Source organism: Felis catus, chromosome B1, assembly GCF_018350175.1.
Source record: "Felis catus isolate Fca126 chromosome B1, F.catus_Fca126_mat1.0, whole genome shotgun sequence".
NCBI classification, from domain to species: Eukaryota; Metazoa; Chordata; class Mammalia; order Carnivora; family Felidae; genus Felis; species Felis catus.
The window spans coordinates 20,812,119-20,827,610 of record NC_058371.1 but is presented as its reverse complement, the minus strand read 5'-3'; the positions used below and the strand labels follow the sequence as shown (position 1 = coordinate 20,827,610).

General features: G+C 41.4%; 1 protein-coding gene across 6 annotated transcripts in view; it reads right to left on the bottom strand.

Moving 5' to 3' along the window:
- The window catches only part of MTUS1 (microtubule associated scaffold protein 1), a 173,234-nt gene that overhangs the window by 90,596 nt on the left and 67,146 nt on the right, over positions 1–15,492 (bottom strand). For all 6 annotated transcript variants that reach the window (XM_045055280.1, XM_003984620.6, XM_045055281.1 and 3 more), the window contains exon 3: positions 12,193–12,388. In XM_045055280.1, the coding sequence (XP_044911215.1) occupies positions 12,193–12,388 (196 nt within the window). The remainder of the gene's footprint in view (positions 1–12,192; positions 12,389–15,492) is intronic.

Genomic DNA, 15,492 nt, shown 5'->3' with positions numbered 1-15,492 from the left:
AATATTAGCCACTGGTCTCAACATACACGCACATGAACATGAACAAAATATTAAAATAAAATTGGATTATAAAGGATTTAAAACAAAACCAGACAAATTAACCATAACTAAATACGGATTAATCTCTTTGATCATGGTAGAGAAGGCCAAGTTAAGCATAAAAACTTAGGAAAAATTAAAGGAAAAGATGTATTTGACCATAAATGCAAGAATTTAAAAGGCACCATATACAAAATAAAAAGGCAAATAATAAAACACAGGACAGTAACAATGAACAACATCCAGTCAACAAAGAATCATTTGCCTCAAAATATAAGAGAGCAAAAGTTCTAACAGTAAATAAAAATCAACAATACAATTTTTAAAACTGTTGAAACTTAATGTGTCTGGCGTCTTTCCTGGCTCCCCGTCATCCATAATCCCTGATTCCATTGCTCACATGCTGAAGAAAGGCTTAAACAGCCTAATACTTGCGTTCCTAATATTTCTTGAGGTTAGGGTGACCACGCAACTCAGTCTGTGCCAGTAAGACTTCAAGACAGGAGTGCTAGGGGGGCGGGGGAGGGGGTGTAAGGCGCTGAGTAGGACTTTTCCTCCCTGATGGAGGTAGACACGCATGTGGGGAGTAAGTCTCTACTCCGGGATGCCATCCTTCACTTTCAGCCTTTTTATACAGCAGCAAGACGACTAGATACTTGGAACTCTTGGCCACCATATTTTAACTGAAAAGTCCCTGACAGAACAACATGTTGAGTCAGGAAGAGTATAAAGACAGAAAGAGGACCCTACCAAGCCACCAAACGTAGACCTACCTACATCTAGACTTCCTGTTAAATAAACACACAACCTCGGGTTTAAACCAGATGGTATTCTTAACTACCATGCTCTCTCTCTCTCAGCATCTGATGGCAACTGATTCTTCCTTCCTTTTTGAAGAGTTTTCTTTACTTGGCTTCTGGAACACCACTCCTGACTGACTTCTCTCCTACCTTCCTGGCTGTTTCTTCTTGGTCTCCTCTCTAATTCCTCCTTATCTCCCTAGCCCTTTAAAATTTAAGAATGCCCCAGAGGTACTTTGGAGTACTTCAGGGAGCTTCCCAGTAGTGCCCTTGACCTATTATTCTCTTCCACCCTTACCGTCTTGGTCATCTAATCCAGTCTAGTGGCTTTAAATACCATCTACATGTTGATGAATCCCAAATTTATATCCCTAGACCAGAAATCTATGCACTCTAGACTCATGTATCCCACTTTTCTCTCAACATCTTCACTTACAGATTATTCATCTCAACTAAGTATCTCTATAGCTGAGTTCTTGATCACTATCTACCAACATCTGTGCCCCCATCACCCATCTCCATCTCAGTGGATGGCACCATTATCCTTCCCCATTGTTCACACCCAAAACGTGTAGTCACCTGACTCCACTCTTTTGCTCTCACCTCCTCTAAGCAAATGCTGTCAGCTACACTTTCAACATTCTCGTCTAGAATCTGACCAGCCCTCACTGCCATGAGCATGGTCCAAGAAGCCATAATCTCCTGCCATGACTGTAGCAATACCTCCTCACTGATCTCTGGATGCAGCCCTCACCCCCATTCTATATACTCTCTACACAGGTATCAGAGTGATCTTATCAAAATTTAAGTCGCTTTGGGGGTGCCTCAGTGGCTTAATCAGTTGAGCGTCCAACTCTCAATTTTGGCTCAGGTCGTGAGCTCCCGTTTTGGAAGTTTGAGCCTCACATTGGGCTTGCACTAACAGGGCAGAGCCTGCTTGGGTCTCTCTCTCTCTCTCTAAGTAAATAAATAAACTTAAAAAAAATTCATTAAAAAATAAAAAAAATTTAAGTCACTTTGGTTAAAAGCCAAAATCCTTAGGATTTTTAACACTGTCCACATCTGGTTCTCCACTACCTGTTTCACTTCTGTTTCAACTTTTCCTTCCTTCTTTCCTTGCTTTCCTAGAGCACATTAGAGCCACCTCAGTGTCTCCACTTACTGTTCACTCTGACTAGCACGGTTTTCCTCCAGATACTCCTAGGACTGACACCCCCTGGCCTTTACTCAAAAGCCACCACTCCCTGGTCACACTAACCAACATTTCTTTCTCTCTCACACAAAAGTAACACCCACCATTTCATATTCCCCTTCTCTGCATTAGTATTTCCCCTCCCCCTTTAGTACTTTACATTATCAAGCATCCTATCTACTTTTATTTACATATTACCCATCTCTCCCACCAGCATGTAACTTCAAGGAGGGCATGTTTCGATCCTGTATTCACTTCTGTACCTCAGCACTTTGATCACTGAATCTACATTTATTCAATAAATATTTCAGTGCCAAGTTTATGCCAATTAAAGTAAGATACCGTTTGCACTTTCTGAAAGAGTAAATATTTAGAAATCGTGTTAGAAAGGTCAAAATACTGGCAAGAGTGTCGGAAAATGCTCTTACGTACTCAGAGAGGGAGCACCGACTTGTAGGCTGTTTCTGAAGGGCAATTTGGCAACGTGCAACCAGTCTTAAAGTGCTCACACCCTGTGATTCCATCTAAAGGAATGCATCCAAGGAATTTATCTGACTAGCTCTCTTACTATGTATAAAGTTCTTCAGCGTGAAATCGTTTCATTCACTAAAAAAACAGAACAAAAACCCTGAAACAACGTCATGTTCAAAGTCTGAAGAAATATATTGCAGCACGTTCCATCGATGCAGTATTATAAGGCCATTTAAAATCATGTTATTAAAGAGTAAGAATTTAAGAAGCTAAGGAAATAGGCACTATACCTTCTAAGTGAAAAAGAAAATTCAATTAAGCAAGTGCCTACTGACTGTTAGGTAGAGGATTTCTGAAATAGTAGGAATTGCTTGCACCTGTGAAATATATGTTACCACGTGCACATGAGAATATGTCAAAAGAAAAGGCATTGAATAGTTATCAATTCTGACGTTAAAACCTATCTGGCATTAATGAGATTAAGGGTGATTTTTCTTTCCTTTCCACTTTTCACTAAAAGTGTTATACTTTTTATTTATTTATTTATTTATTTATTCATTTATTTATTTATTTATTTTAACATTTATTCATTTCTGAGAGAGAGAGACAGGGTGTGAGCAGGGTAGCAACAGAGGGAGAGAGACACAGAATCCGAAGCAGGCTCCAAGCTCCGAGCTGTCAGCACAGAGCCCGATGCGGGGCTCGAACTCCTGAACCAGGAGATCACGACCTAAGCCGAAGTCAGATGCTCAACCACCTGAGCCACCCAGGCACCCCAAAAAGTGATATAATTTTAAAAGTCTACTGGGCAAAAGGCAGTGGAAAACTGACGAGCTATCCAAATGCACTGGTTAAATCCAAGATGCACGAGAGATATGGTTTACAATGCTTCTTCCTTTCCTTTCCTGGCACGCACAGACCTGGGCTCTGTCTGGACCTCTTCTGCCTGCTGACTGCCTGAACACCAGTGTATCCTGTCCTAGTTGCCCAACTTCCCTTCTCTGTATTCCCGTTTATCTTTACTGACTCGGTCCACAATCTCTACATTCCACACTCTGAACCCTAGCTGCCTGTCCTATCATTTCTACTCCCTAGTATACCAGCTAAGCCCTAAAAATTACCTCAATCCAGATGTAGCCTCCTTATTGTATTTCCAAGGTCTCGATGGCAAACATCAAACAAAGCATCAATACCAAACCAAGACTGACACACACATTTGCAAAGGTGTACCTCGATCACAGTATAGAATTACCTAGATTACAGCAAAAAAGAGTTTCAGCAAACTTTGGTACTGTTAATCGTATCCTCTTCTGAAATCCTACAGCTTTTGTTTTCCTTTAAAATATCCTAAGGACAGATGTGATGAGGGACAAACCCACCACCTCCCCTACTTGACTGGTAATAGCTTGAAGGCAAGCACCAGGTCTTTCTTACCCCATAACTGCTCTGGGTCTGCAGTACAGCTTGTACAGTGTATACTTCCAAAGGGTCAAGTGAATGAATTATCTTCCGGAACACAAAATTTCAGTAGCCCTCTACATTTATATATTGCAAAATGTGACTTTAATAGTCCATATTCTTGAGTTAGTCAAGGCAATGTTCTATTAGTACGACACAAACCACTCTATGTAGCCATCACCATTTGCTCCAGAGTGAACTCAAAAATATAGTCACGGGAGTACAGGTGAGTCACAACAAAAACACGACAGATATTAAGAGGGCGGTCATCTGACAGAGAAACAAGAACTTGCCACAAAGCGAGGTTCTCACGAGGACTTGAATTGCTCAGAAGCACAGGGCTCGTGGTAATACTGTCAGTACCTGCCTCTGCAAGTGTGTTTACAAGATTTCTGCTGCTTCACATGGGGATTCAACAAAAGTAACTCCCGTAGTCACAGGCCTAGGAACATGCGTCCCGCAAGTGAAGGTGTAATAAATTCAAGACTGAGAAGGGTCGTGTCCCTTCCCCAGCTACTGTACAAAGAAGATGAACAAGGGTCTTCACGGGTCCGTCAACAAATGTATTTATCTGGTGGTGAGGTGACTGAACTCACCCGGCACAGAGCTCCTAACCACGATGGAAAAAGGCACGTGGTGAGCATCCCAGCTCATTAGAAGCCAACGTTCACAGGAGAATTACTTTGAGCCATGAGGTCACTGAGACGCAAAACTGAAGATCATCTTATTTCCTGTTCTAAGGTTACAAAAATAAGCAACTCAACAGAATTTGCGCAAACTCACATCAAAGAAATCCCCTCACCTCATAAAAGTGAGCTGCCAAAAAAAAAAAGTGGGGGGGGGGCTGTCCAGCCCATCACCCACGGCTACTACTCTGACACTTGACTCTTAAAATTCCCTACTTAATCTCCAATTGTGTCTATCCCTACACACTGCTGCCTTCCCTTTATTTCTAAGGCTAACTTAGTTACGGGTGCTCTGGATGCATTCTGACGCTTTCATCATCTGACTGTCAGCCATTACTGATGTTCTTACCTTTATCGGCTCTTTTCCCATAGGTTTCCTTACCCTCTACTACACATTTGCACTGTTTTAACCTTCCAACATCCCTACGCCCTTTGAGGTGCTTCTTGATCTCTTCAAATTCAGCATGGTCCAAACTAAACCCATCACTGTCCTCCTGTTAACCACTTCTTGCTACTCTGTTCCCTATCTCGCTTCATGGTCACCCAACAAGAAAGCGGCAGAGACACAAGAGACTCTTCCCCACCAACGGAAGTTTACCAGACCCCCTTTCTCCAAAACGTTTTTAGCATTTTCACTGTTTCTTATTCCCACACACTGGTAAGACTCTTGTAAGTTTGTGTCTCAACGATGAGAGAACTGACCTGCCTCAAACATCCTCGGGACACCATCGCTTACCTCAACACTCAACCGACTCCAGACATGTGGATCCTGCCCTCAATCTTTCCAAACACATCATACCCTTTCATAGGGCTCCACTTGCAATACCACTTGCAATACCTTGCATACCATAGGGCTCCACTTGCAATTCCCACCCTTGGGAATACCAGCAACTTTCTTTCCATGCCTGGAAAACTTCTACAGGCACATTCCAAGGCCAGTTCAAATGTCATCACTATTCTCCAATCTGCCCTTCGGCCAAGTTAGTGGTGTTCCCTTCACTGTGGACAAAGTGCTTCATATAAGTCTCCATTCAAATAAGGCCAGACAATATTTTTAAATATCTGTTGTATAATAGGTACACTGTGCTGAGCAATGAAAAATATAAAAATAACTTACACCTGGGGGCACCTGGGTGGCGTCCAACTTTGGCTTGGTCCGTGGTCTTGCAGTTTGTGAGTTTGAGCCCCATATTAGGCTGGCTGCTGTCAGCGCAGAGCCCACTTTGGATCCTCTGCCCCCTCCCCTCTCTCTCTACCCGTTCCCTGCTTGTGCTCACTCTTTCTCAAAAATAAGTTTAAAAAAATTTTTTTGAAAAAAAATTAAGAATTCTTTAAAATAATAATAAACATGGGGCACCTGGGTGGCTCAGTTCGGTTCAATATCCAACTTTGGCTCAAGTCGTGATCTCACGGTTCATGAGTTTGAGCCCCGTGTCAGGCTCTGTGCTGATAGCTCGGAGCCTGGAGCCTGCTTTGGATTCTGTGTCTCCCTCTCTGCCCCTCCCCTTCACGTGGTTTGTTCCTCTCTCCAAGATGAATAAACAAACAAACAAAAAACAACTAGGACATGGACTCTCCTTACGGGCCTCACAATTAGGAGACAGACACGTACGAAAATGATTACAGTAGCATAATAAAGGCCAAGTATCACAGAGGCCAGGACAGATCAGCTGCAGTTTCAAGAATGAGGAGTTTGCATTGAAATCATATGCTTCAACACCTCTTTTCACCTCACCCTCTAACCAATGAGATTGTTAAAAGGGCCTATCAATCACGTTTGTAGTCTCCGAATCCAGTAGACAGCCCAGCACACAACAGGCTCTCAAAACTTTTACCCAATTCATAAAGCAACCGAAACTGCTTAGTGACATATTAAGCCTCACTTATGGGTCATTCTATAAAGCAATCTTCTCCAGAATTACTTGCCAGGGGAGAAGAATTGAGTGGAAGGCCCATAAAACAATCAAGAATTCATAATGTCAGGAAGGAATAAAAGAGAAGACACTGGTCTCCCTGTAAAACCCTACCTGGTTGGCCTCATCCGTCCTCCCGGTTCCCACCACACATGCTGGGCAGCTCCCTGTCCCTCAAGCACCCCCCTACCGCCTCCCCTCCACCTTTCCACCTGCTGTTCCCTCTGCCCGGTGAAGGCCTTTCATCTGATATCCCAAGGTCTCTCTCCTCCTGCACCTTCAGATACTGGCTCATTTGTCCCCTGCTCAGTGTGGCCTTTCTCAACTGCCTGATATTAAGATGCCACGCCCTTCACTGCCTTTTCTTCTCAGCACCTATCATCGTACATTCTCAACATCTTATTTACTGAATTTTTCAACTTGCCTGACTAGAATTTAAGCTCTGCAAGACAAGAATTTATCTCTTTTGTGCCTTTCTGCATCCCCAGCACAAGCAGGCACTCAATTGACACTCGTTAAATGAGCAAGTCAGTGTGTCGGACAACGGGGTGTATGTCGGAGAGGTTCAGGGCACAGCACAACACCGCAGGGTCTGTCCCGTGTCCGCCACTTATTAACTCTAACTTTGTGCAAGTTACTTAGGGTTTCAAAACTTCCAATTCCTTATCTACAGAATTGGGATAGCTATACTATCTATACCTCATGAGTTGTAAGAATAAATCAAAGTAGCCATTTAGAAAGCTTAGAAGACAGCATGACAGGTCTCTGGTGCTCAAAAACATCACTATGACTATCATTTTTATGAAAAAAACAAAAAACCCTGAGACACTTTCTTTAAAAAGTATTTTAATTATATGTACATACAGAAACATCTGTAAGCAACATGTTAAAGTTAGCTTTTAGAATAAGTTATTACGTGATAATTTCTGGTTTTCCATAATTTATCCAAGTATCTTTCTCATAATTTTGCAAGCTAGTTCTCTCAAACTCTCACCTAGAGAAGAGTGAAATGATATAAAAGTACATTGAAAAGATCTTAAATTCCCTTTGACCCTCAATAGACAAAATTAGTTTACAAAAGACAACTAAGAAAAAAACACCTTAGCAAGAAAGCACAGAAGCCTGTAATGCCAGGCAAGTCGTGACAAGTTTGGGATGTACTCCTGGTCTGAGAGGAATTTATTTTATTAACCCACAATAAACTGAATTAAAACAAAGGTTTACCCTTTTAAAATGTTATTTCTCTTTGTCCAGAAGAAAAACTAAAGACTGTTTCTTTCATGAGGCCCTTCTTCAGGCTCTGGTGTAATCAGACCAAGCCCCTGGACATTCTTCTTTTTCACAAAGTCCTAAAAGCACTTAGAGGCCTTTTCCACACCCTTTATACACCCTTTCGTGCTGCTTGTGGCGTCATCAGCACGCATTTGCTGTCCCCAGGTAGGTTACCAGATCCACAAGGCAGGGAGTGGCCTACTTCCGTAATCCTACCCGGCTCAGGCTAGTCCCTGCAAGGATTATTACATGTTTGTAACAAGGGACACACACATTTATAACCTAAAACCTGGTCAACACTGGCACTGCCTTCAGAAGAGGGTGGCCGATGGGTCTCCGAAGATGCCTGGATCAATCACGAAATATTTAACTATGTAGTTATTTATTCAGCAGCATTAATTTCTAATAACCACATAACATCATTTAAATTAGGATAAGATGACAGAGAACTCTAAGCCAAGGGCCTGAAGAGAGAATTGCCAAGTTTTTACACCATTCAGCTGAGCTTGAGAGGTTTTTTGTTTTTGTTTTTGTTTTTGTGTTCTTCCCCCAAAACTCGTCTTTCCACTCGCGCAGTTCTCTAGACTGATAACGTGAAGGTTAAGAGCATGGGCTCCAGAGTCCTACTGCCTGGTTTGAATCTTACCTCTGCCACTTTCTAACTGCATGATGTTGACAAATTATTTGACTTCTGTGTGCGATTTCCTTCAATTCGTACAATGAGGCGAAGCCTCACAAAACTACTCTGAGGATTAAATGCACTTATAAACGAAATGATCAAGACAGAGCCCGGAACTTGGTAAGCATTTTGTAAGTGTGAGGTGCTATCATCAGCATTATAATTATTATTAGGATAGTTTTCCTCACCATCTCATTTAATTGGAGTGGTTAAAACATACACATAATCTACACAAAGAAAATTTGAATCTGGTTTGTTATCACTCACAATCCGGTCTCATACCAATCTCCAGATTTTTAAAATTATTCTTCTACTTTTTTGAGATCTAATTGGCATACATCACTTGTAAGTCTAAGGTGTGTAGCCTAATGGCTTGACTTATATACACTGTGCAGTAATGACCTCAGAAAATTTAATTAGCAGCCATCAGCTCATATAGACACAATAAAAAGCAAAAAAATATATATATTCCTTGTGATGAAAATTGTTCAGATTTACTCTTAACTTTCATATATATCATACAGCAGTGTTAGCTATAGTTTCCATGTCGTACATTACAATTTCTAGATTCTGACAAGTAAAATGGAAGAGCTTCATTGGCTTTAATTACAATTCTTTCTCCTCCTCAGTTTAAAGCTCCAAGAAAATGGCTACTTCAACTCCAGGTCTGGTTTTCTACTTAGTTCCTGAAAGGATTTATTGAAAACCCCAGCCTGCTGGAACATTCCTGCTGCTTACCTTTCAGTAGAGTAACTTTGTATACACAGTACAGAGGATGTCCATTTGGTTTCAATTTTCTACTACACAAACACTGCATTGTACAATAAATGGCAATGCTCTCTCAATGATCTAAAGGCACATTGTTTTTGCTCCTTGATTTTCTGATCTACTTTAACTCTGTGGGGATTAAGTTTCCTGTCCCCCACAACAAACACCTCTCAATGTATTGTGAGCATCCAAACAAGCTAGTTGCTGTTTTGTTTTGATTGTTTTTTAAGTACAGCATAATCACGTTAGTCTTCCAACAGTTAAAATATAAAATCAAATGCAAATGCATGAGGTTTCTAATTACATGATTCTTGCCCCCATTTCTATACAGAAAACCACCAGGTAAATGAAAACTTAGTTTGTAACTCAGGTTGAAAACTTCAAGTATGTGACTTTTTAGTTATCAAGTGTCTTTATACGGGTTAATAAAACCTCAATAAACTTGTCTTTTCATTACGAGTACACAGACCTACTTTTCTCGTACGGCATGAAATTATATAGTATACAGTAAAGGGACTTAAAAAGTGCTGAACTCTTTTTTGAAACTTATCACTTACATAAAAGTATCCCATTTTTCAGAATACAGTAGTTCCCTCGAACCTCATCCTACCACACACAGGGGTGTTTCAAGACCTCCAGTGGACGCCTATAACTATGGACAGACCCAAACCCAACGTATACTGGTTTCTTCCTCTATGTACATACCTATGATAAAGTTTAAATTACAAATGAGGTGCAGAAAGAGATTAATAATAAAACAATTATAACAATATACTATGATAAAAGTTATGTGAATGTGCTCTCTCTCAAAATATCTTCACTCTTCTTCCTGTGATCATGTGAGAAGATAAAATGCCTACCGGATGGGATGTAGTGGGACGAATGACGCAGGCATTATGATTTGGGGTCAGGCTCCTATTGGCATTCTAACAATACCTACTTGTGAACTGCGGTTGACTACTGCTAACTGAAATCACTGAAGGTGAAACCACAAATAGCTGGAGACTACTGTTTATCCTGGGCCTTGGCCTACTCTCTTACAAGTATGTGCACTTCTGGTTTTCTGGGTTGTGAGCATCATGTGGTCCAGATAATCATACTAGGAGCCGCCGCTGCTCAGAGAGCTAGGGGAGCTCCAAACTGCCCCTGGAAAGGCAAGGACTGTCAAAGATGACAGGGCCTCACATTCTGAAACCCTCACATTTTGCAATGCAAAGCTGAAGTCCAGGGTGGGTACACGACTCGCTTGGGCAGCTCACTGGTGCCAGAGCAGTAGGAGAACACAGGGCCCATAACTACAGGCCATGCTGCCAGTGCCCATGGCTCTCTAGTGCCACGGAGCCACAAGTTCTCCTAACATCCAGACGACAAGGGAGCTCCCCAGCATCTGCCAACTCCCATGACCCTTATCTGGCATCACCGGTAAGAACTAAAGCTTTGATCTCACTTATGCCTCACCTCCCCAAGTGTGGCAACATCCCCAATCAGGATCATTGCTCCTCTTCTGTTTCTCTCCCCAGTGAAGAAGACTTCAAGTGAATTTTTTCTTCCCGCTCAGCTCCTCTAGGGCTGGGAATGAAAACGTGCTTCAGATCTCTCTTTTCTCCATCCATACTTCTTCCTGAGTTTGGTCCTCAGAACCTCAAGACCTTGAGGCTAGGCCTGAATCTAAATAAATCATCCTTAAGACACTTAGGCTCATTATACACTTCTCACACAAGAGGCTTCACGATAGGATTGGAAAATAAAACCTAAAACTACCAAGGTGTCAAGAAGGAAAGAGATCCCGTGTTGTGTTTAGTTTTGTTAGTTTCTGCAAAATGTTCTCACACGTGTTGACACATCACTCTAGAGGTACTTTGTCCACCCACCCCTCCTCCCCAGACCATTCAACAGTAGACACTATTTTTATACAGGAACTTACTTCTAAATCCTTTGGACATGCCTTTAATTTGCTCCAGGTTGGACCTGTTAAAATAAAGGGTGTTCCCTGCAGTGTTCTCAGTCAACTGGAATGGCTAGCAGTGCTTCTGTCTTAGTCTCTATGAAATAGGCTGACTTTTCCATTTCCTATTCGGAACTGTAACCCAGAGAAATCTCTACCATCAGCCAAATTTTTAGTAAGACACTTAACAGCTACTCTTACAGCACTCAAATTTCATAAACCTATCATGACTTTAAATCTACTACTTCTGGGGCGCCTGGGTAGCTCAGTCGGTTGAGCATCTGACTTCAGCTCAGGTCATGATCTCACTGTTCATGAGTTCGAGCCGTGCGTCGGGCTCTGTGCTGGCAGCTCAGAGCCTGAAGCCTGCCTCAGATTCTGTGTTTCCCTCTCTCTGCCCCTCCTCTACTGGTGCTCTGTCTCTCTCAAAGATAAATAAAAAAAATTTTTTAAACGCTACTACTTCTAAAATAAAAACCAACATAAAAGTTCATCTCAGAAAAGTTTTAACTTTTTAGTCACTCTCCTATCTCTGAAAAATTTTAATACATCTTTCAGTAAAATTCAAGAAAAAACTCATCTCTTTTCGTATGGTGAGGGCCAACCATCAGTTTAGTGTGTAACACGTAAGTACTATTAAACACTTAATCATTTATTTAAAAATTTTTCTAATTCTGAAATTATATAACAAGCACCCAATTGTATATTTACGATTCCTCTGAATAACTTAGAAGATGGCTTACACACCTCTATCTTTCTCCAACTAGCCCTTACACTGCTCAAAGAGAAGAGCTGTGTCTATGAGTTCTTTTTCTACCTTCCCTGGTCCACTAAAGGCTCAATGTTTTGGTGACAGAATGTGTTGGTGTTATAACCAAAACCTGTCTTTCTGCTTTCTGACATGCCTAATTTTACATTTAAATTATCTGTAAACTGCTGTAAGGCACAACTGATTTATTGTATTCTTACCAGAACTGGACACACGCCTGATCCTCTGAGGAGATAAGGCCCGGTCAGAATTGAGATTTCTACTGTCACTATTCCGCCTCAAACAGGAAACAGAAGGCCCCACTTTGGCTTTTGAACCAGGTGTTTTCCTCAAATTGGAGGAGTCAGGCTTGGAAATATTCCTACCTGAGGTGACTGCAGTTTTTGAAGCAGAACCCTGTGAAAAAATAGTTAAGACTTTAGTCCAGATTATACCTTCCTCATACCATTTCCCGTGGCACTATGTCAAAACGACAATTTCTTTCTAAGCAGATACGCCACAGGGCTATTTAATTTTCATTTTTAGAATGAAGGAATTAAACCTCTTCATACTTTGCTCTTAAATCCATTATGATCTTTTATGCCCAACAGCGGAACTCTTCCCAAGATGCCCAGGGCCACAAGCTGAAGTCAAGCTGCAGCTCTCAGTCTGTTCCCTGAGGCCTTTCAATAGCATCTGATGCTGAGGACGCCATCTTTCTTCAGTTTCTCTAACAGAACACTCTCTTGGTTTTCCTTCTACCTGTCTGGTTATTCCTCCTCCGGATCCTGTTCTTCTGTACACCTTTCAATGCTAGTTGTCCCGAGGGTCCCAGACTTGACCCTGTTCTTTCCTTGCCATATGCTCTCCTTAAGTGACCTTGTCCACTGTTTCAACCAGCACCTACACCCTGTTGTATGTGAAGTCCATATGTCCTAGCCAGCACTCTCCTGCCTTTCTCCTGTATTTAGCTTCTTTCTTTACCTACCCACTTAGCACACTTCAGGCACCTCTACCTAGCAATGCCAACAGTAATCATATCATTGTCATTTTTATGGATCAACATATAGCCCCTACAGAATAATACTTTAAGCTCAAAATCCATGTTTCAACCCCTTTAATCTTCATAATCCTAGAAGTTGTTACCTTTATCATAAAAGGTAACAAATGTTTACATTTTACAGAAGAATACGAAGCAGTTTCTAACATTAAACTAGTTTCACCCAACCATCTCAAAACTTACTTCTTTCCATAGTCATCACAACATACCCAGGAGCCCAACATAAACAATGAAAGCTATTTCTAGGTGCTTCCTTGTTTACTTCTTCAACTCTCAATAGCCTTCTTTCCCTTTCCCATCCATCTTAGCAAAGGCCTGAATCATTTCTTCCCAGGATTACTGAAAGCACATCCTTAGGATTTCTGGTCTCACCAGCTTCCAATTTGTGTTCCACTCCACTGCTAAGGCAATCTCCTCAAAGGCCAAACTGGGTTAGGTAGCTCACCTCTGTCTTCCAGATAAAGTCAACTCTTAACAGCAAGGCACACTGAGCCTTTCTGGATCTGGCAACCCCTGGTGGCTTCATCAGCTTATTCCTTACTGTTCACATTTCTGCACCCCCACCTCCCATCACACTCACTACCTGGAATCCCCTAAATATCTTTTTGTGTTTCTTCCTCTTTGTATGTGTTATTTCCTCCACCCAGAATACTTTTCCGATTCATAGCGACTAAACTAGCTCCCTTAGAAGCCTTCCTTGACAACCCTCTTCAAGGCCACCACCCCAAGCAGCATAGCAGCTGATACATACTCCCAACAAGTATTTAACAACTCCTTTTAGTCCCCTTTATCTTCTAATATCACCCACCATACCAGACACTAGGTTTGGCCAGAGGTGCAGCTTTCTTTCCTATATCCCAACAATCACCATCATACATAGTATACAGTAGGCAACCAATAAATATTCCCATTCTACATACAGGAGGTGACACTCTGAGCTTCATTCAAGGAAAAATTCCAACACCGTAAGTTATATTTTGTATTCTCCCTTTACATTACAAAAACTGAGCCTCATAGAGACTAGGTAATTGGCCCAATGTCATTCTGCCAATGAATGATGGAGCTAATCTGAAAGTGTATCTAACTCTAAGATCCATACTTCTAACATCTATGCTGTGTTTTCCCCACTCGTGCCTTTCTTTCCTTGCGTAAGTAAGTCATAAGTAGATTAATTTCCAATACAGATATGTAAAGCCCCATGCTACCTACAGTTGAAATCATACACTGGGTGAATCCAAAGTTTAATTGGGCAAGACTTCCAGGGAAGATGCGGAGCAGGAGCCTAAAGTCATGTTGTCCCAAGAATATTACTAGATGGACTTCAAGCTGTATTACAAAGCTGTAATCATCCAGACAGTATGGTACTGGCACAAGAACAGACACTCAGATCAATGCAACAGAATAGAGAACCCAGAAATGTACCCACAAATGTATGGCCAACTAATCTTTGATGAAGCAGGAAAGAATATCCAATGGAATAAAGTCTCTTCAGCAAGTAGTGCTGGGAAAACTGGGCAGTAGCATGCAGAAAAATGAACCTGGACCACTTTCTTACACTATACACAAAAATAAACTCAAAATGGATGAAAGACCTAAAGGTAAGACAGGAAGCCATCAAAATCCTCGAGGAGAAAGCAGGCAAAAAACTCTTTTGATCTTAGGTGCAGCAACTTCTTACTCAACACAGCTCCGGAGGCAAAGGAAACAAAAGCAAAAATGAACTATTGGGCCTCATCAAAATAAAAAACTTCTGCACAGCAAAGGAAACAATCAGTGAAACTAAAGGGCAACCAATGGAATGGGAGAAGATATTTGCAAATGACAAATCAGATAAAGGTTTAGTATCCAAAAGCTATAAGGAACTTACCAAACTCAACACCTAAAAAAAACCAAATAATCCAGTGAAGAAATGGGCAAAAGACATGAATAGACACTTCTCCAAAAAAGACATCCAGATGGCCAACCAACACATGAAAAAATGTTCAACTTCACTCATCATCCGGGAAATACAAATCAAAACCACAATGAGATACCACCTCACACCTGTCAGAACAGCTAACATTAACAACTCAGGCAACAACAGATGTTGGCAAGAATGTGGAGAAAGGGGGTCTCTTTTGCACTGCTCGTGGGAATGCAAACTGGTGCAGCCACTCTGGAAAACAGGATGGAGGTTCCTCAAAAAATTAAAAATAGAACTACCCTACAACCCAGCAACTGCACTATTAGGTATTTATCCAAGGGATACAGGTATTCTGTTTCAAAGGGACACATGCACCCCAATGTTTATAGCAGCACTATCAACAATAGCCAAAGTATGGAAAGAGCCCAAATGTCCATCGATGGATGAATGGAAAAAGAAGATGTGGTGTGTGTGTGTGTGTGTGTGTGTGTGTGTGTGTATATATACACACATATATATATATACACACACACACACATATATACACACACACACATA